Source organism: Xiphophorus hellerii, chromosome 19 (genome assembly GCF_003331165.1).
Source record: "Xiphophorus hellerii strain 12219 chromosome 19, Xiphophorus_hellerii-4.1, whole genome shotgun sequence".
Taxonomy (NCBI): Eukaryota; Metazoa; Chordata; class Actinopteri; order Cyprinodontiformes; family Poeciliidae; genus Xiphophorus; species Xiphophorus hellerii.
This window is the reverse complement of record NC_045690.1, coordinates 25475239-25495821: the sequence shown is the minus strand read 5'-3', so window position 1 is coordinate 25495821 and position 20583 is coordinate 25475239. Positions and strand designations below refer to the sequence as shown.

At 41.1% G+C, this 20583-nt stretch overlaps 1 protein-coding gene across 2 annotated transcripts in view; it reads left to right on the top strand.

Moving 5' to 3' along the window:
* Window positions 1–17761, top strand: part of rab11fip5a (RAB11 family interacting protein 5a (class I)) — a 31088-nt gene extending 13327 nt beyond the window's left edge. For both annotated transcript variants that reach the window (XM_032546885.1, XM_032546887.1), the window contains 5 exons: window positions 4330–4841; window positions 5474–6047; window positions 10276–12741; window positions 13867–14011; window positions 14864–17761. In XM_032546885.1, coding sequence (XP_032402776.1) covers window positions 4330–4841; window positions 5474–6047; window positions 10276–12741; window positions 13867–14011; window positions 14864–15121 — 3955 coding nt within the window. In that variant the 3' untranslated portion in view covers window positions 15122–17761. The remainder of the gene's footprint in view (window positions 1–4329; window positions 4842–5473; window positions 6048–10275; window positions 12742–13866; window positions 14012–14863) is intronic.
* Window positions 17762–20583: the final 2822 nt, after the last annotated feature.

Here is a 20583-nt window from a genome sequence, read left to right as displayed (position 1 = left end):
TGTCTCAACAGAAAAGCTCACCTGTTGCAGTAGGTTTTGAAAGGCCCAGCATCCTGTTTTCATAAAGTTACCGCTGCAACGACTTATTTAGACATTTCAGAAGTCTTCTTCCACAATGAATCATGGTTGGTTGAGACACAGTGACTTGCAAAAGCTTTCACACCCATTGAAGGTTATGCAAATGTCTGTGTGGATCTTATGTGATAGACCAGCAAAAAGTTGCCTGTTACATAATTATAAAGCAGAACAGAAGGGAGTTACTGTTGTTACATTAAATTTGGACGTTTTTCTGGGTGTGCCAGCTTTACACAACCAGATGCTGAAATTTTAGCCTATTCGATTTCTCAAGCTAAGTCTGACTGCATAGTCCGACTAATTCTCAATTGAGATCTGGCCTGGGCTTTGACTGGACCATTTAAACACACACACACGCGCACGCACACCCACACACACACACCCCCCCACACACACACACACCTATATATATATATATACAGTACAGACCAAATGTTTGGACACACCTTCTAATTCAATGAGTTTCCTTTATTTTCATGACTATTGACATTGTAGATTCACACTGAAGGCATCAAAACTATGAATAACACATGTGGAAATATGCACTAAACAAAAAAGTGTAAAACAACTGAAAATACCCCTTATATTCTAGTTTCTTCAAAGCAGCAACCTTTTGCTGTGATTACTGCTTTGCACACACTCTGCATTTTCTTGATGAGCTTCAAGAGGTCGTCACCTGAAATGGTTTTCACTTCATAGGTGAGCCCTGTCAGGTTAATAAGTGGGATTTCTTGCCTTATAAATAGTCATGAAAATAAAGAAAACCCATTGAATTAGAAGGTGTGTCCAAACTTTTGGTCTGTGTATATATATATATAAAAAACTTCTATTTTTTGGTCTTTATTACAGTTTTTGTTCCCCAATGTTCTCTAACAAACCTTTTAGGCCCTAAAGGAACCGCTGAAGATTAAACAATAAACAGATCGACTCCGCTTGCTGATTTAGTGACTCTTGAAGGCACCAGAGAGTGTTGTGTGAATACTTTCACAAGGTACACTTAAGGTACCGACATCGGCCCAAATATAATATATTAATTTTATATTAATATTTCAGCCATACAATCCTTATCATTTGAAGTGTGAAGACATCATTAACCAGTTATTGAGATATTAGCTTGTACTTAGCACAATAGTGACCAGAGTCGGTCCTGGACGGCCGGCATCCTGCATGTTTTAATTCTTTTCCTGGTTGAACGCACCTGGATCAAATGATGGCTTGTTAGAAGGCCTAAGAAGAACATTGACATGCTGAAAATGTCAATGTAGAAAAGGTTGTTACTACGACCAGGGAGAGAACTAAAACATGCTGGATGCCGGCCCTCGAGGACCGACTTTGAGCACCACTGACTTAGGAAATGGGTGCAACTTTGATCAATCAATCAATCAAATTTTATTTGTATAGCACATTTCAGCAGCATGGCATTTCAAAGTGCTTTACATCACAATAAACAAAAACACAAAGTCATGCAACATAGAATCAACAATCAAATCATGACATTAAGTCAAGTGCCATCATTAAATTTGTAAATGATTATGTTTCAAATACTCTAAACTCTAAACAGGTGGGTTTTTAGTTGAGATTTAAAGGAACTCTGTGTTTCAGATGTTTTACAGTTTTCTGGAAGTTTGTTCCAGATTTGTGGTGCATCGAACCTTAATGCTGCTTCTCCTTGTTTGGTTCTGGGGATGCAGAGCAGAACCAGAACCGGAAGACCTGAGGGGTCTGGAAGGTTGATACAATAAAAGCAGATCTTTAATGTATTGTGGTGCTAAACCGTTCAGTGATTTATAAACTAACAACAGTATTTTAAAGTCTATTCTTTGAGCTACAGGGAGCCAGTGGAGGGACTTTAAAACTGGTGTTATGTGCTCTATCTTCCTGGTTTTAGTGAGAACTCCAGCAGCAGCATTCTGGATCAGTGGCGGCTGTCTGATTGATTTGTTGGACAGACCTGTGAAGACGTTGTTGCAGTAATCAATGCGACTAAAGATAAACGCATGGATGAGTTTCTCTAGATCTCGCTGAGACATAAGTGTCTCGACATCTAGGTAAAGTGTGTGTCTGAAATGGCTCCGAATGCTAGAGGACCCACGCGGCTGACATGTGGCATGAAAATAGCCCAGCAGCACAGGAAATGAAAAATCTAAAAGCAGATTATGGTTTGCGTTTTCCTGGTAGCACCGGCAACTTCCCGTTGGTTTGCAGAGGCAGGCATTAGCCGGGGGACGTTTTGTTCAGTTATCTCATCTTTTTTTTGCTGCTGCTGTTTTTTTTTTTTTTTGAACAGCAGAATAGATGCAACTTTCCTGTGAGTCATGATGTGGTTACTTTGTTGGCGTTTCAGGAAGTGCACCTCTCTGCCGACCCTTTATAGAGCTTACAGTCAGCAAAACACCTTTATATGGGACGCTTGTTTATTAAATTAGAAGAAAGCATTGTTTGGCTTCATTGTTCTTGCTTATAGGGACAGAATGAACGAAGGTATTGTTGGATGCTTGGTCACTCAGCAGGAATGAACTGCTTTAGAGGAGTACACACACTGTGACCCTGCATCCTTCAAGGTGCCTAAATAAACAGAATTTCAAAACTTCAGGCAAGTGCAGTCCTGTCTTAGTATTGATACATTTCCTAATACATTTTAACGTATAGCATTAACCATTTTCAAACTTCTTATCAACCATTATCAGCTCTTAAATCATGATTCATCTTGCTTGCAGTGTTACAGGATGTTAGGACGACTGCCAGCACGAACTCAGCTGTGCTTTTCCCAAACATTCCTTGGACTCGTTGCTGTGTCATCCAGTTGAAGGACTGCAGTAAACACAATTGTTAAACTGGCAAATGAGGAAGGATGCCTGAGAACTTGCTTGAGTTTCTCACTCGTTCATAGGGAAAGCAGGGGTGTGGTTGTGTTTTACTAGAGCACAGAAAAACAGACTGGGACAGCTTCTCGTTGAAAACAAGTTATGTAAGGCAGAGTTGAGCTACGCTGTTATAATGTGCAATGTTCTGTTTGGTATTTCATATAAAAGAATAAGGATATGAACAAATTAAAAACAGGCATTTCAATCCATGGTAGTCCTATTAGAAAGTATGCATTATTTGAAACACTGTGGATGTTTGGGAAAGTGGTGTTAGCTCCGACATCAAGAACACAAGTATTGGCTATCCAAGTTTACTAATTTCGGTAAACAGACATTTATTTTACAGGTTGTTAAAACAGAAGATGTAATAAGAGGATTGTATTTGGTATTTAGCGCAAAAGAAAAGGATATAAAAAGGCTGAATCTTAGCTGAGCTGCAAAAAAAATTGAATTTTACCAACAAATGAATTATAGGGAAAAAAACTGTCCTCACAGAGAGATTGGAAAATGTTTACATAACCATATCAGCTCTTGGTTTGAAAATGTTTTGTAGGTTACTAAAGTCCTGAGTCTCAGCAAGTGAAGCATTCAGTTGTTTTGTAGGTCAAACAAAAAAGTAACAGGTTTATAAGTCCAAATCTGACTCCTAGACAAGCTAGCTTGAAAGTATGCTAGAAGGAAGCTAATGATAAAGTTTTGGCTTCTTTTAATGCTGCACAAATCAGTCCTAGCAACTAAAAGATGATGATATCAGGCCAGTATAATGCGGGGGGTAATAATTGTCACACTTACCTCATGTTTCTCTGCTTACTGAACAGGAACACACTTCTAGTAGCTTAGCAGATTGTTGTGATTTATGGGCACGACTTCTGCCGTAAACCGGAACCGCCATTTGTTTACATGTTAGCAACTTGCTAACCTGCTTTCCACAGAGGTTTTAGGCTATAAAATATGTGGGAACTCCAGCTATCACAGCTTAAATGTGCCAATATTGCTTTACCTAAACCTACAGCTAATGCGGGGAGGGATGGCGACTTGAAGAAATGGCTGCAAATAACCCACACTAGCATATTTAGCTACTTCACTGACTCAGTTGCTGGATGTAGATGTGGGTTTTCTTCCGTTGGCTTTTTGTCCACCCAATGAAACGTGTTTTTTTTTGTTTTTTTTAAATGGTAGAGTTCTGCTCTGGTCTTCACCCATCTTGAACGAGCCTCTATCTTAAGCCTAATTAATCTATATTTATGCCAAATTAATATGTTATCGGCAAGAAAGACATTAACATCTTAGAATCTTTTAAAAGAACCTTCCTTTGAGACTCTTGATCTGTCTTTGTAATTCATAAAAACAGTGTGTCGTCAGATCTCATGTGATCCAACTTTTGTTGCAGGTGGTATAGACTCAACTCCAAGACTGGGAAGAAGGAGAAGGAGAGGGGAGACATTCAGGTCACCATCTTGTTCACCCGAAACAACCTGACGGCCAGCATGTACGACCTGGTCATGAAGGACAAGGGCGCCTCCACCTTCAGCAAACTCAAGGAGCGCATGAAGGGCAAAAGGAGGTCCAGCGACGAGGAGTCGTCCTCCGCCGTGGTGCCGGGTGGGTACAGCTCCCTGTACCGCATGCGCCAGAGACTGCCGAGTGACGGAGGCGGGGAGGAGGACTATGAGGATGACGAGGGGGGGGAAGTCCGGCGGAGCAAGATGAGGACCTTCTTCCTGCGGGGGAAGCTGCGGAAGTCGTCCGACACTCGCTCCAGCACCTCCCTGGGCTCCGAGAGCAGCGAGTCGTCATCGCGTGGCGGCAGCCTGAGTCCGACGGCCGGCATCAGCGTGGTGGTGTCTGACCTGTCCAACTCCCCCAGCAACAGCAGCAACTTCACTGCAGACAACAGTCCAGGTGAGTCCGGCAGAGAGACGATTTATCGTTATTACTTAGTGACGAGTGTCTAACCATTTTCACCTGTTTATCCTTCACATGTAAAGGATAAACTCTGGATCAAACCTACTAGCCTGACATTGATGTGTTTACTTCAGCAGTTTGGGTAGATTTTCTAAAATGCAGTATGATATATATATATATATATATATATATATATATATATCATATAAATTATACATCCTATTCATAGGATGTATAAATAATTGTATAAATTATAATACAATTATTATAATATATAATAATTATTATACATTATTTAAATGTGGGTTTTATATTTACATTATACATTATTTATTGTTTGGGTTTTATATTTATGTCTTGAATGAAGAAGATGACTGCTCTTAGTATGACCTGAATATGATTCTTTGTCCAAGATTTTCAAGAGGGGCCCATGGCCTCCGGTGCCCCCCTCTCAGGGTTGCCACTGCCTTGTACATCTGTAGTTATTATGTTATTGTTGAAGGCTTGGCATGAGTTAGCCAGCTATAGAAATGCTCAGTGTCCTCTTGAGAAGTATTTTGTATTTATTACTATATAGCTGGTGATTTTTGCTCTTCAATCCTCTTCATTTCTGCCCTCTCCTGTCACAGAACACACAGCAAACATTTCGCCCAAGTCGTCCTCTCTCAGATGCGAGTTCGGCGACGATGCCGGCGAAATCACCATCGCAGTGCCTCCCCCGACCGTTTGTGTAAACGGAAGCCATGCGTCCAAAGTCCAGGCCCAGGATCGAGGCTCAGGAAAACCGTCAGGTTCTTTAGGGTCGGGACTGCTGCTGCAGAGGTCCGTGGCCCACTCCGTTTCCCTGCAGAACCTCAGTACGAAGCCCTCCGCCGAGCTGCCCAAGGGCCCCGCGGGGGACGGCCGGCGCTGGTCCTTCGACAGGGCCGGTGAGGAGGAGAGGGCGGCCATCGCGGCGGCCCTGGGGCAAAGCGGGGCCGGAGAGGAGGAGCGGCCGGAACCGGCATCACTGCCAGACGCCTCCCAGGCGGAGCCAGAGAGTCAGGTGAAAAAGCAGAGGAGGAACTTGTTCTCACATGGGCGGAGTGAGTCTGCAGGGAAGGGTCAGAGCCAGTCCAAAGGCGAGTCTGAGCAAAGCGCCGCCGCCACCGAGGACAAACACAGAGCGTGGTTCGGATCCAAGGACTCGCACAACAAACCCAGGTGAGACACGCAGCCGACACACCACACGTCAGAACGTCTTCAGCTTCAAAAAATAAACTCATGTGGAATTCTGTTTTTTGGATGCAATGAGTTTTTAAATTTAGGTCAACAACTTTGGCTTTAACATTTAAATAAAAAACTGATTCATTGTCCTACAAATTGCAAAAAACAGTTGTTAATGTGAGAAATTGTCATTTCATTTTGTAGCAGCTGAAATTAAAACAACTCAAGTTATAAACAAGTCATTAAAATAGAAAAATTAGAAGGCAGAAGACATATATTGAAGTTGCATACTTGACTTAATATCTTTTTATTTTTAATAAACTGATTTATTTCTCTAACCTTTAACTTAACCTCTACTTTAATGTGACTCGGCTCTTCCAAACCTGCAAGAAAACCCACATAAACTTTAGTTTGTTTGCTTTCATTCTAAACAAGTTGATCGGTGCGTTCAGTGACCTTTTGACAGAGCACGACTTGTCAGACCTGTTTTCTTTGTGTCAGACTAATTACCTGATCTGCTGAATGCAGACACCTACATTCCTAACCCTGTGGAAGAATGCTGCACCTGTTCTCCAACCAGCTGGAGTAGTCTTTCAACGCCACTCCAGTTGTGGGTTTTGCTATATTTAGTGCGAGTGAACACCACCTTTTCTTCCCGTTTTAAGTATCTACATGGGATTTTTCATGACGGATCAACAGAAAGGAGAGCATAACTGTGTAGTGGAAGGAAAACGATGCCTGGAGTTTGACGTATTTGACAAACCGGCATCTGAAATGTGTGGAGTGCAACTGTATCTCATTACATTTACTCTGACAAACCTAAATAAAGCTGAACACAAGCAGCCTCTTTCATCTCGCTGTCTTTTAAGAAACTAAAGGCTGCTTAATTTTTTTGTTGTTGTTTTAAATGTTTTAAAGTTTTGAATCACTTTTAAATTCAATTGAATTCAATTCAAATGACTTTATTTGTCCCTGAGGGGAAATTTAAAGAGACATGAGTAGTACAAATGGACTCAAAAGTGATGGCTCATACGTCTATGAAAGGTTTTATAGAAATAAAACTTCACTTATTTTACTTACTAGCTTATGCACAAAGGCGGTGATGGCAGCCTTATGCTGTGGGCTTGGTTTTCTTCAGCAGTGACAGGGAAGCTGCTCACAGTTGAGTTGAAGATGGGTGAAGCTCAAAATGGAGTAATCCCGGGGGTGGGGGTGGGGGGGGGGGGGAGCACACCACACTTTTCAGATTTCTTATTTACAGCAGAGTTAATGAGCCATTCACCAATTTCCTGCTGCTTTGTGTTGCTCTATCACATTAAATCCCAGTGACATACATCGCTGCGTAAATGTTTTCCCCAGATAGAAGTGGGCCAAACACCTGATGCAAGAACAAAATGAGCGCAGCGCTCTGTTCCAGTACTACAGATGAGCCTCCGGCTCTGAACACGTCCCTGCTGCTCCAAGTCTTTGGTTACAGGAGAAGTCTGCAATGCAGATGGAGGAGTGGAGCTGCTTTTATAACGCTAACCGTGTGCGGAGCGTAACGCCGCAACGGAATAAACGGTCCGTTTCTTTGGAGACATCGCTGCTCTCGTTTTTATCCCGGCGCGTGTGTGTGCAGGTCGATCACTCCTGTTTGAGCAGCCAGAAAAAGGGCCGAGATGTGGACCTTTCCACTGTTAAGCGGGTCGTTTTTTTTAAATTATTGGTTGCCATCATTTGTGGTGTTTTGTACCACTAGTGTGATGAAATGCATCCGCCGCACTGTAGCTTTTCATTCGTTCTGTTAGTCTTTTGTTCAGGCATCAGATAACTCTCATCTAACACTTGAAAAACTTTTCATACCCGCTCACTTTTTTCCATCCATTTTGTCGTGCAACAACCTCAAGCTTTAATGAAAGGAACAGATTAAAAAGTTTAACATGAACGACTTTGAGTCCAACATATTTTATTATTTTTTTACTCACTATAAATTTAACAGCAATCCAAACTGTTTTGTAGCTGTACACATTTTTGCACATTAATTTGTGACGTTTAGGATGAAGGAAAAAAAAACATTTAGTTTACAAGCTGATCTTATTCCATAAACTTATTGTCTGCTGCTAATCGACCGCACCGTTCTGTTTGCTTTTGCGCTTCTGCTGCTGCTAAAATGTAAAGAAGAGCTTATTTTCTTGTTACAGTTGTAAAAAAAAAATAAAAATAAATAAATTCTCCTTGTGTTTAATGGCAGTTGCCATTTATTTTTGTTGAAAAGTATACCTGGGAAATCAGCTTTATGCATGACTGCAGAGCAACAAGTGACAGGTGGCTAATAATAAGAGCTAGCAAAAAAAAAAAATCATGTAGCGTTTCTACAGAGTTAAAAGCTAAAAGAACTAAAAGCTTTTTATATATTTACTATAAAGTGTAATGAAAGTTTCATACTGTATTTTGTGATGTCTTGCTCTAACACGGTATTAGTTGGTGGGTTTATATTTATACAAAGCAATTATCAAGATTGTAGATGGTTTTCATTAATCATTATTTGATCAAATGTGATTTTATTTTTCTTTCTATAAGCAATATATGTTGCAAAGAACTCTGTGTAAAAAAACAAAACAAATGAATGTGTAAAGGCATACCATGCAGAATATCAACTATGATTTTACACATGGCCTTTTCTCTGCTTTGCTGCCACCTAATGCTGCATTCAATGTACCAAAAACTGAAGAATTTCTGAAAATGGGGATAAATAAAATTTTTTTTAAAAATAAGCGGTTTTCTGTCTGAGCCATTCTAGGACTTTCAGAGGTTTACGGCGCTAGCATGAATCACAGCTTGTTTTACTCTGGTTTCATTTACACTGTAAATAAGAATATTGATGTGGCTCGGAGGTCATGAAGTTCACGTGGTGCAGAAATTATTTTGTTTTTATGGCCTTTTTTTGTTAGCCGTAACAGTTTAAGTGTGTGGAAAAAGTATTCACACCCTGGATTCATTTTACACGTTATTCTCTTACAATCACAAACTTTTGTGAAATCTATTGGGATTTCATGTGTTGTAATTTAATACAATGTAGGAATAAAACAACTTCGGAGATGTTGTTTTCAAAGATTTTAGCAATTTAAAATCTGACTAGTGTGGCCTGCATTTATATTTTGGCCTCATTGAGGCAATACTTTGTAAAACCACCTTTTAAGACCTTCCAGTCTTTTTGAATTTGTCTCTATATATCGTTTTAGAGACGATTCGAACTCAGTCAGATTTGATGAGGAGCATCCAGTAAACTCAACTACCAACTACTGCCACAAATCATCAATTGAATTTGAGTCTGAACTTTGACTGGACCATTTTAGCATATAAAAATACCTTGATCTAAACCATGTCATTGAAACTGTGGCCTTATGTTTGGGGTCTTGGTTCTCCTATCAGGGAGGAGAAATGTGGTGATTGGAAAAGGTTTGCTCCTTTTGTTTTTTATTAATTCCACTTATTTCTAAGAAGGGCACAAATATTTCTTGATTTTAATAAAATACAAATAGAATTTTTTTTATTATTTTGAGATTCCTGTCCCCTGACGCTTCAGATGGACGAACATGTCGATTGTTTTTATGACATGACCCTGCTTATTCACAACTGCATTCTTACTTTTATTCTTATAGATGCAGTTTGTGCACTTTAATAAACCACTAAGGCCTTCACAGAACAACTGGATGTGTTGTATACTAAGACTAAATGGCACAAAGGTGGACTATTTTTACTCAGTATGTGACATTTTAGTCTATTTACAAGTTAATTTTAGATTTTTCAACTATAACTAGATTATATTAGCCTGTCTGATAAAATCCCAATGAAGAGTATTAGAGTTTCTGGTTGGGGCATGAAATGGTTCAAAGGTTAAGAGTAGCTTTTAAGGAGCTCTATAATGTGTGCACTTCTGTAATTTTCCTTTTTAGAGAAACATTTTACACCATCGACTGAGTTTCTATTGTCTTTGAATGAGGCACTATGGCAGCATGCTTTTTTATGAAATCGATTTCAGAACAAACCATCAGATCTAAGGTAAACCAGTAAAATAACATCTTTTATCCGCTAATAAACAATCCAGTTTATGCCAATGGGACAGACTCTGCATAGTATGCCTTTAAAATGTGACTTGAGCCAAATGCTTTTTGCAAGCTTACGTTGAGCAATGTGAACAAGCCTGACTAATTGAGAGGACTGTGTGTCCTTCTTTTCACAGCCTGGTGGTCTCCACTAAGTTAGAGCCCAGCACTGACCCCCACCCACCACCTCTTCCACTTAGTCGCCACCCCCCGGGTGTCCCCGGTGATCCTACCTCTTTGGTTTCCGCACTGCACCACACTAACCCCTTTTCCCGTTCACAGACCACACCGCCTCCCATATCCCAGTGCAACCCTTTCTACTCCCGCTTACAGCACAACCCCTTCTTTACAGAAATGTTAACTAACCAGACACTGAAGTCACCGCTGCCTCCTTTGCCTTATCTTTCCAGCTCCCGGCCCCCCATAACCGACCTCTTTCCACAGTCAAGTAATCCTGACTTGATGCAAGACAGCCCAACAGTAGAGGACACGGCTGATGCCAAAGACCAACCTGTTGAGAGACCTCTCCCTCCAGTTCCCTTAGTAAATAAAGAACCTTTAATCAAGAAGTTGTCAAACCCCTTTCTGTCTGCTGAGGAGCGTAACCTGGACTTGGAGTGGGACGAATCATTTGAGGCTTTTGCAGCTGGCAGACTGCAGTCTCCCGAGGAGTTCGCCATGGAAAGCAGAACACAGCAAAACACAGTCGATGACCATCCACTGGAACACGACCGTAGTAAAGGTGAATTACAACCAGTCCCGGATGCAAATGAGCAAACAAATATTAGTGACGTTCTCTATGATCAGCCTGGGGGCAGATTTTTATCCAATGAACTTCCACTTCCTATCCAGATGAGGAACAACAACGCACTTCACTTTGACGCCTTTCCACAATTCCTTGAAACGATCCCAGAACACAGAAGCTTTGACAGCGATGACTCGACGTTGAACACTCCTACTAACTCCCCTGAACCGACTGATTTTATTGTGACCGAACAGGACAGCAACACTACTAATGATTTTACGCACACTAATATCAATGCTGCTCCCTTTCACATCTCATCTGCACAACTCAACAACAACAGCAGCAGCTCTCCAGACCCCAGCTCATCGGGCCTCGGCAGTTCGACAGAAGAAGACGTGCTCTCCTGTTTTTCATCTCAATCTGAGAAATTCTCTGTGTCGTCCTCTGAGGAAGCGGAAAGCACCATCCTTCACTTCAAGAATTCCTCCGACTCGACTGCTGTAAAAACCATAAAGACCTCAGGGTCTGGAGACGGCATCGCTGACAAGTCCGTTGATCAGTTTTTGATTGCTGATTCACATAAAACTGTTGATCAACCAGAGGATAGTCATGCCGAAATGGTTGGTTGGAACTTTTTAGGGGACCCGTTTCAGCCTCTTTCTCTGACGACGTCGGAAAAGGAAACAGAAAGTGAACCTGGAGGTAGTCAAACACCTAAAACTCCTGATCTGAACCCTGATCTGTTGCAGACACTACAACCGACGTCTGTTGTGTGTCAGCAATCAAGCAATGATGGTGAAGAAGAAAGTAAAGATTGCGCTGTCGATCCTTCTGAGGATTTCAGTGCTCGTTCTAAGAACAGTGCCACGGAAGAATTGATGCCTGCTTCTTCAGACGATGAATTCTCTTCCACACTACCATCGGTACCTGTCATAGCCTCATCCCCTGAGGTCAAACAAGATTTGTTGGATGTGACCAATGAGAACACTGGTTCTGAGGCGCAGAAAGTTCGCCCTTATTCTCATGTGGAATTTGGGATTTTTGATGAATACCTTAATGTCAGTCACCTTGCAAGCAGTCGTAGCCAGGACTTTGACACCGCTTGGTTGAACATACAGACCCCTGAACAGAGTAGCAACACCTTGCGCCATAGCCATTATTTCAGCGCTGACTCGCAGGACTACTTAACCTGTGATTCTCACTCATTCTCCAACGGGTCAGTGCTGAATGAAACTCTATTCTCAGCTAACTCTACTTGCAGTGGTGAGATGAGCAACGTTCAGGCAGTCCCTGATGATCTTTTTGGAATGGGTCATACAAATCTATCGCAGTCATCAAACTTTGAGGTCAACCAGAATGAAATATTTGGAGAATTTCTCCAGTTCCACCAAGGCAACTTGGTGAACGTCGAGACAAGCCTGACAGGGGGCGATGGATTACAGGTTCTGCCGGCCCCACTGCCAGACAGGAGCTCTAATACAAAGATCCACAGTGACATAGGGGAGGGAAATCAGAACGACATCTTCTTACAGTCTCCACAGGGGCAGCATGCCGCGCTGCAGCGCTCCCTTTCCGAGGGGACGCTGGCACCTGCCTTTGACCAACTTTTCCCGTCCTCTTTCGGGAGCGATCCCTGCGCAATACAGGAATCCTCCTTTGCTCAGCTAGACCCTGTCTTCCCTTTCCCTAACACATTTGCTCCTTCTCTAATTCCTGAAAGCAGTAGCTTCCATGTAGCGTTCTCTGCCCTCTCTCCCCTCGCAACCATTTCGGCGACAGAGCCACCCGGCTCAGAGCCCGGCGCCACACCACAGCCGGATGTGACCAAGCGGCGGCAAGCGGCCAATCAGCCGAGCAGGTGAGGTCGCACGTGCTCAGTGCTGGGTGAAAAGGTGGAAAAGGGATTTCTTCCTTGTCTTCTCGTATTCCTCCTCTGCTTCTGCCTTGCTTTCTTCCTGTGCTGACTCTCAGGGGGTCTTCTTCTTCTTCTTTGTGGTGTGATCCTCCGCGTTTCGTCGCTTTTGTTGAAACGCGTAGACTTCCTCTGGTGTCAACAGGACTCTTCTGCAGGTTTCGTCTGCGTGTCCTGTGGTAACAGGAGAGGGGGAAACTAAAGCCTCGGGCCAATTAGCAGTTATTATTTTACCTTCAGGCCTACCACGCTTATTCTCTGTCCCAAGACACACACACACACACACTCACAGAACACCCCTCTCCTCGGGGACAGCCAGTGTTCTCACACAGCCAATACATCAACCAGAAATCAAGCTTTTTACATGAGAAAAAAGGTGCTGTTTTGTCATTTCCTTTTCAGCTTGGGGTAATAACACTCTTCACACAATTCATGATTACACCTATGCATACAATTACATCCTTCATTTCAGGATTAATTTTCACCACTTTTCACCAGGTGTAAAATGTGTAGACATTTACACCTGTTAACCCTATGTCGGCCTTAATCAGGATGAAGTACAATGTTGGTTTGGATTCCTTAATGTCTGGTGTCATACTGGAGGGCAACAAAAAAAATCTAACTGGGCTTTAATAAGGATTAATCTTGCATCAATTGCACTAAAGACACTCAGATAGTGATGGTTTGCTGCATGTAGGTCATTGACACAGGAAACTGTCTTCCTGTGCTTTTATGAAGACATTGTCTCATATGTTTCTTCATACTAGGATTTTAGAGAGCTGGTATACGTTTGTTTGTGCTCAGAAAGGAAGCCACAGTTTCCAAACACGGCCATTGTTTCCAGAGGAAGATATTGTTCCAAAGGAAATTGTGTACATTTCACAATAAAAGCTAAGATTAAAGTTTCTTTTCTTTCGCCTGTTGTTATAAATATAAGACCTCCACTATGACCACCAGAGTGGTAGCTGGGCAGCTCATCAGGCAGCAGGTTGGGAGTCGGGTCAGTGTTGGGACAATGTGAATGGCTCACTGTGTGTTTGTTTTTTTTTGCTATTGTTGTTGTTGTTGTAGCCCCCACCCAGTGAAGCCCCTGACCACTGCCATGCTGGCTGAGGAGAAGCGGTCAGTGCTGGCCACCGGCCTGGAGAAGCTCAAGTCCACCATCCATCCAGGGAGGAGCAGCCAGATCGCCGAGCAGGAGGCAGACAGGAAGAAGGTAGAAAAAAATGAATGAATAAGCAGCCATTATCCAATGTGGTTGATGGCCTTGCAAATTTGGATTTCTTTTCATTGACTGCTGCTGTAGGTTTGACACAAACCTTTACAATGTATTTACTAGGGGTGCACCGATTACAGTTCTTCAAAACGCCTGGCCTACCAATTCTGATTTTGGTCAACACCGATTTTTCTTTTTGTGTGAAATGTTGCTAAATATTGTGACAAAGTCACTAAGTTGGCAACAGTGGGGTGACGATTGTCCTGACCATACCTGGTGGGCAGATCTGTCAGCCAGCCCTCTGTTAGAGCAAAAGTGGCTAATTTTAACGAACTTACTAGCGGTAGATAAAATGGGAGGATCAGATCAGTTTCTCATGTAAGAATCAGCCAGTCTCTCATAACTAAGGAAATCGGGCCGATTTCTTGGATGTCCAATTTATCGGTTCACCCCTGCTGTTCATAACCCTTCACATTTTATCACATTTAAATGCTAAAATTTTGGTTTCTCATAGAAGTATCAGCCGATCTCCCCAAATCAGGGCAATCAGGTCGACTTCTTGGCCCTCCAAGTTATTGGTGCATCTCTGTTGTCCACAGCCCTTCACAATTTGTCTCGTTTAAACTGAAAACTTTAATTTATTTTATATGATAACCCAACGCAAAGTAGCTCATGTATATAAAATGGAATAAAAATAGTACTTGGTTCTCTTTTCTTTTCCAATTTAATTCTGAACTATCCATCTGAACCTGAGCTCTTTTTTTTTTTTTTTTTTAGCTTTTTAATAGCCTCCGTTCTTAATTTTCAGGTCAGTCTAAAAAGCGATCCCACTCTGTGTCTGTCTGTCCTCAGGCTCTGACGGAAGGAGCGGGCTCGTACTACCACCTGACCCACAGCGAGCTGGTGGCCCTGCTGGTGCAGCGCGAGGCCGAGCTGGAGGGGCAGAGGGCCGAGTTCGAGCGTCAGAAACTGTTGCTGGCCAAGCGGGAGGTGGAGCTGAAGAAGCTGAAGCCTCAGGTCCGAGACCTGGAGGACTACATCGACACTCTGCTGGTGCGAATCATGGAGCAGAAGCCAACGCTGCTACAAGTGCGCCCCAAGTTCAAATGAAAACAAAGAAAAAAAATCAACAAATGACTGACCTTCTAGTTCACATGTTCACTCAAAAACCTCCACAACAGCTCTCTGTTTAGTCACTGCTATGCTGTCCTTTTTGATACAGATATTTAGGCACCCAGAGGTGTCGAGGTGATGTTTTCTAGCTGGCATGCTTGCCCCCGAGCCCCCCTCCCCGTTCTGTTTTCTCGGCGGTGGCGGCGGGTTGGTGGTTCTGAATGTAGCGCGTCCTCAGGTTGTCGTCAGGCTCCCAGAGCCTGGTGGAGGGTTCCAAACCCAGGCGCTGCCAGTCTGGCATCCTGATCTGAATCCTCTTTCTTCAACGCGCTTAGCGCCTCCGTCGTCACAAAATTTTCCTAAAGTGGGAATTTAAAGTGTTTATTTATTACATTTTTTTTTTGGGGTCCAGTTACTAACAAACTGTCAGATCAGCGCGGGGCATTTTCATGGCTTTCAGACTGATCTCCTCATCTTAAAGGCGGAAGATGTCTGTTTTCTCGTGTGCCTAGAAAGTGCTCGCACATTTCTTACGACGTTTTGATGCTTAAAACTGGAAGGTGTTGTGTTTTGTCATGCGGGAGAGAACAGGAGAGGATTTCTGACGTTTCAGACACGAGGCATCAGCAGGTTTTGGGTTTTATTTTTATAAATCGACTGTTTATTCAACCTTTTTATAAGATGGTTGGAATGCACTTGAAGAGAATCACCCCGCCTTCACCGCACTCGCACAGCAGCAAATTGTAACTGACGGATAACGCAGCACGGCGGGGAATACAGAGTCACCCTGCAAGTCGAGGCTTGACCGACAGATCTGTCAACTACAGGCAAGAATGGAAGGAAGGGAAGAGAAATCGGCCAAATACAGAGCTTTACAGATGCATTCATAAGCCTTGAACGTTTTCTGTTTGTCACGTTACAAATGCAAACTAGATTGTGTTGTATGAGAGAACAACGCAAAATAGTCCATAACTGTGAGGGGAAAGGAAAATGAAACATGGTTTATGTTTTAATGAGCAAAAAAAAGTGTGGCATGCATTTGTATTGCAGGTTTGTAGTTTATTTAGCTTGACCCTGATCAGCTTTCTTGTTTTTGGTTTAGAGTTGGCTTAGTGTCGACAGCACTGGATTTTATTTACAGGTAACCCAAGTTCAGGGGGGCTAAATTAAACATGTGCCACAAATTGTAGGTTTTTAAAACTTGGGATACAATTTTAAGAACAATGCATCATTTTTCTTTCCACTCATCGAGGATGCCTTCCTGTCTGTCATGTTAAATCCCAGAGAAATGCAGCAAAGTTTGTTGTTGGAATGTGACAAAAATATGAGAAAGTTCTGCATGTCAGAGTATTTTCAGAATTCACGTTGAGTTCATCAGCGTAAGAAAAATTGCTTCTTTCGTTTGGCTCCCTCATTTTTTTTCCAGATGCTATGAGATGTGGCCTGTTAGCAGCGAATGCTAATACTCATTTTTTTCTTCTTCTTTAAAACGTGCAAACCAAATGAGACGGGGTTGGCATTTGACCCTTTCACATCACTGAGAACGGACCTGAATGTTCAAGTGTTCTTAATAAAGCCAACAGGTGAATATAGGCTTCATGTTTCGAACACAGGATAAGTGCTGTTTGTTTTTAGCTGGCTAGCTAGCTCCCTTCCCCTCCGACGCTCAGCGTTATAAGCTAACCGATTCAGGCGGCGACAGTATCGGTATCTTCCGTCCTGCTTCCTCACATGCGTGTGTTGCTGACACATGAGTTGCCGCAAAGGGACCGCATTTTTCGCCGTGTATGCGTATTAAATTGCCAAACGCTGCCTTACTTTTATTTTTTGAGTTTGTTTTCCTTTCGATGTTCACTAGGCGAGCACTTCATTGTATTTTGCATTCGTGCGGACATAAAGCCATCGAATCTCTAATTATTGCGCTTTGTGGTATCGTTTAGCACAAGAATCAACTGTATGCATACAAATAGAAAATGAGTATTAGCAGCGATTTACTGTGACATGCCAAAAACAACAAAAAAAAACATAAGGAAAGAAAATCATAAACACACAACCTTGAAACTTAACCTATAGAGCTGATTAATACACCATAAAGTATTCTGATATGATGCCACCTCAAACAGCATTCGTGAATGTTCTTGCACTACTTAATCGTCAGAAGAATAACTCTGCTGTACCCGTCTTTGTGATATTGGTATCGCTAGATCGACTTCACGCCGTATTGCACTTTCCTAATCGCGCTGTGGTTAAGCACTAGGCCTTCCTTCCACACCTTGACGATGATTCGCCAATGAGCTCAAAGCATCAAACATTTAAAAAAAAAAAGAAGAAGAAAATAAATCACACGTATGTCGTCACATCCGTTCGGCTGGGCGGCCGCAATACGAAGAGTGCAGATGACTGTAGAAACGTAGAAGAGGTGACTCGGCGCTCGCAGAGTGCGGGAATAAGCATTCTCTTTCATGTCTTCCATTTGGCGAGGTTTTTATTTACCTTTTGAATCGACTGTGTTTTGTCCTCGAGTGTGAAGCTGGCAGAATGTGCTCAGTGTAAGACTGGAACGTTTACAATCCGTGATGCAATTCTGTTTCACAAATTTTGTATATTTAATAAAGAGTATTTTGTGTTTCCTGCTCACCGTGTCTTTTGTGGTCATTTCCTTTTGGCGTCGATGGAGTCGGATCGTTCCTGCTCCGCTCATCACCACGAGTGTCAATGTCACTCTTAATGTGACGTGTGTATTATTCAGATATATTAAGATATCCAATTTTTTTGCCACGAGAGCCAAAGTGGTCAAATTTAGAAAAATTCAAAACTCGGGGTGCACCAATTGCAATGTTTGGGCCGATCACCAGTCTTTAAAAACGCTGACATGACGAAAACGAGGCCAATTTATCGGCCACTAATTGAAACCTTGTTTTCAGGAAATAAAAATGGAAAAATGCGTTTCTTGCATATATTTTTATCTGTTTGATCATATACTAGAAATGCAACATTTTAAACAAAGTAATAGAAAGCAAACTTGTAAATTGTTGTTGATCCAAAACACACAAAAGTGTCTCTCGTGATTCTTATCAAAAAAAGAAAGGCAAACAATTCCCATGTATTTTTGGGTCAGTTGTTTTCATTTTTGGACTAGAAACATTCTTTAGTCTGAACAAGAACAGGATGTGGCTCTTCTCTTGCTGTATTTAGACAAGTTTAATGAATATAGAGGGGGGGGGATGAGTCTATTTACTGCAGAGTTAAAATGTAACCAAAAACACGGTCAATAAAAGTGAAAACCCTTTTTCTTTTCCGAAAGTGTCCACTGTGGTAGGGGGGCTAAAAATAGTGACTCAGTCGGCCTCAAATGACCCCTGGGCCACATTTGGGACAGCCTTGTGTTACATGGAAAACCTATGAAGTAAATAATGCAGCATTGACTGTATTACATAATTTTATATAACGTGTTGAATCAGTTTAATTAGTTCCTGACATCTACTGATTTATGTCATTTAGCTGATATCTACTGTCTAATACATGAAATCTGACAGATAGATAGATAAATAGATCTTTTTTTTTTTTTAAAGCATCATGCTACATCATGTTTTGGATTTTAAATTGAAGGAAAACATAAAACTTTTGCCCAAAAAAACTTGGATATATTTTCTCCGGTGAAAAATGATACAAAAAAGAGAAAAAAAATCCCAATGTAAATAAAATAATACAAATGATCTAAAGAATATTACTCAATCCAATTACTCCTTGGAAAAAACTGCTGAGACTTGCAGTTGTACTCAAACTTTAAAATCAGCCAGAATATGACAATTTGATTTTTTTATTTTTTTTTAAAGCTTCTGCAGGAAATTTGAAGTTGTGCGACTGCCAAAAGTTTACAACTAAATCGGACAGGAAGATGAGAGACGTTCTGAAATATGTGACATTTTATATCTTTTTCTTTAGGATAGAAAGGCACCACAAACCTATGGCATAAACAGAAACTTTCCATAAGTAGGAAAGAAATAAAATTATTTCCAAACTGTTTGGACTAGTTCTGAGTTATTATCGCTGGTAATGAGTCATCTGACAGTTTTGATTGTGTCTCTGTTGAGTCTGAATGGTTTAAAGGGCCGTTTTCATGTTCAGTTTCTGTTTATATCACAGGTTTGTGGTGCCTTTCTATCCTAAAGAAAAAGATATAAGACTTCTGATATTTCACAAAAAGATACTAACATTCATGGAAAAACCTCACATAACCTTATATTAAAGCAGAAAGTACGGCGCCCACCGTAAGAAAGGCTTACAGTGTTCAATTATGCCGCATTACTGATCAGTAGATTATTGTGAGGGAACGCAAAAGAAAAAATAAATTCCCATGTCCCCTGGAGGGCTCCGTAGGTTTTGAATCAAAAGACGCGTTCACAAAGAATTAAAGGCTGTGCACACTTATGAGTCCAGTTATAATCAGCTATACAGTTATAATCTACCTAAGAATGATTTTGTCATTGAACATGTCACATTAAAAGGCCACATTCAAGACAGATGCGATTATATTTTGTCATGAGCTGAAAAAAGGCCAAATCTCCACTAGAGGGCTACATTTCCTCTTTAAAATCAGACACGAGTCCTGCCTGCCATTCCAGTTCATCAAAAGTTTGTTTTTTAATGAAAGTGACGAGGAAACTAGTATGTTTATCTTTTGTTGTTGGACTTTTGCAGTCATTTATAAATAGAATAGTGTAGAATAGTCCGCTGTTAATCCCAGTGGGGAAAGTCATTCGTTACAGCAACACAGTGACAAAACATACCCAAGTTAATATGAATATATTTAAAAACAATATGAACAAATGTATGTTGACAAAGTGCCTACAGGAAAAAAAGAGGAACATTTTAAAAATAAAAATCTGAAAATGCAGAAAATATTTGACATTTACAGGATATGTACAGAATAGTTCTTCTTTTGTACTTGGCTACATGTGGAAAAACGGGACCAGATGTATTATTTATATAAATATTGCATAATTATGCTTGTACACTTTTACTTTAGGGCTGCAACTAACTGTTATTCACAAGTCAATTATTCTGCCAATTAATCACTTAATTGGGTAAAAAAAAAAATAGCCACATGATACACATGATGATCATTTGAAGACATTTTATACAATGTTGGAAATACACTAAAAGATGCAGATAAACAATTCAACTCCATTTTGAAACAAGAAAAATAAACATTTTACTGGCTAAAATGCAATAACATGTCATTCCTTTGTTCTGGGTGAAGATAAAACTGCTACATGAGGAGTTTTTTTTAAAATATATATATATATATTAAATCCAAAATGGATATTTATTTTGTAGAGTTTTGGCTTAATTACTGCTCTGAATATGTTTTATTTTCAGAAAATATCCTTCTTTTGAATCTGTATACTGTAGTTAACGATTAATCATTGCTAAATTAGTAGACGTTAAAAAAAATC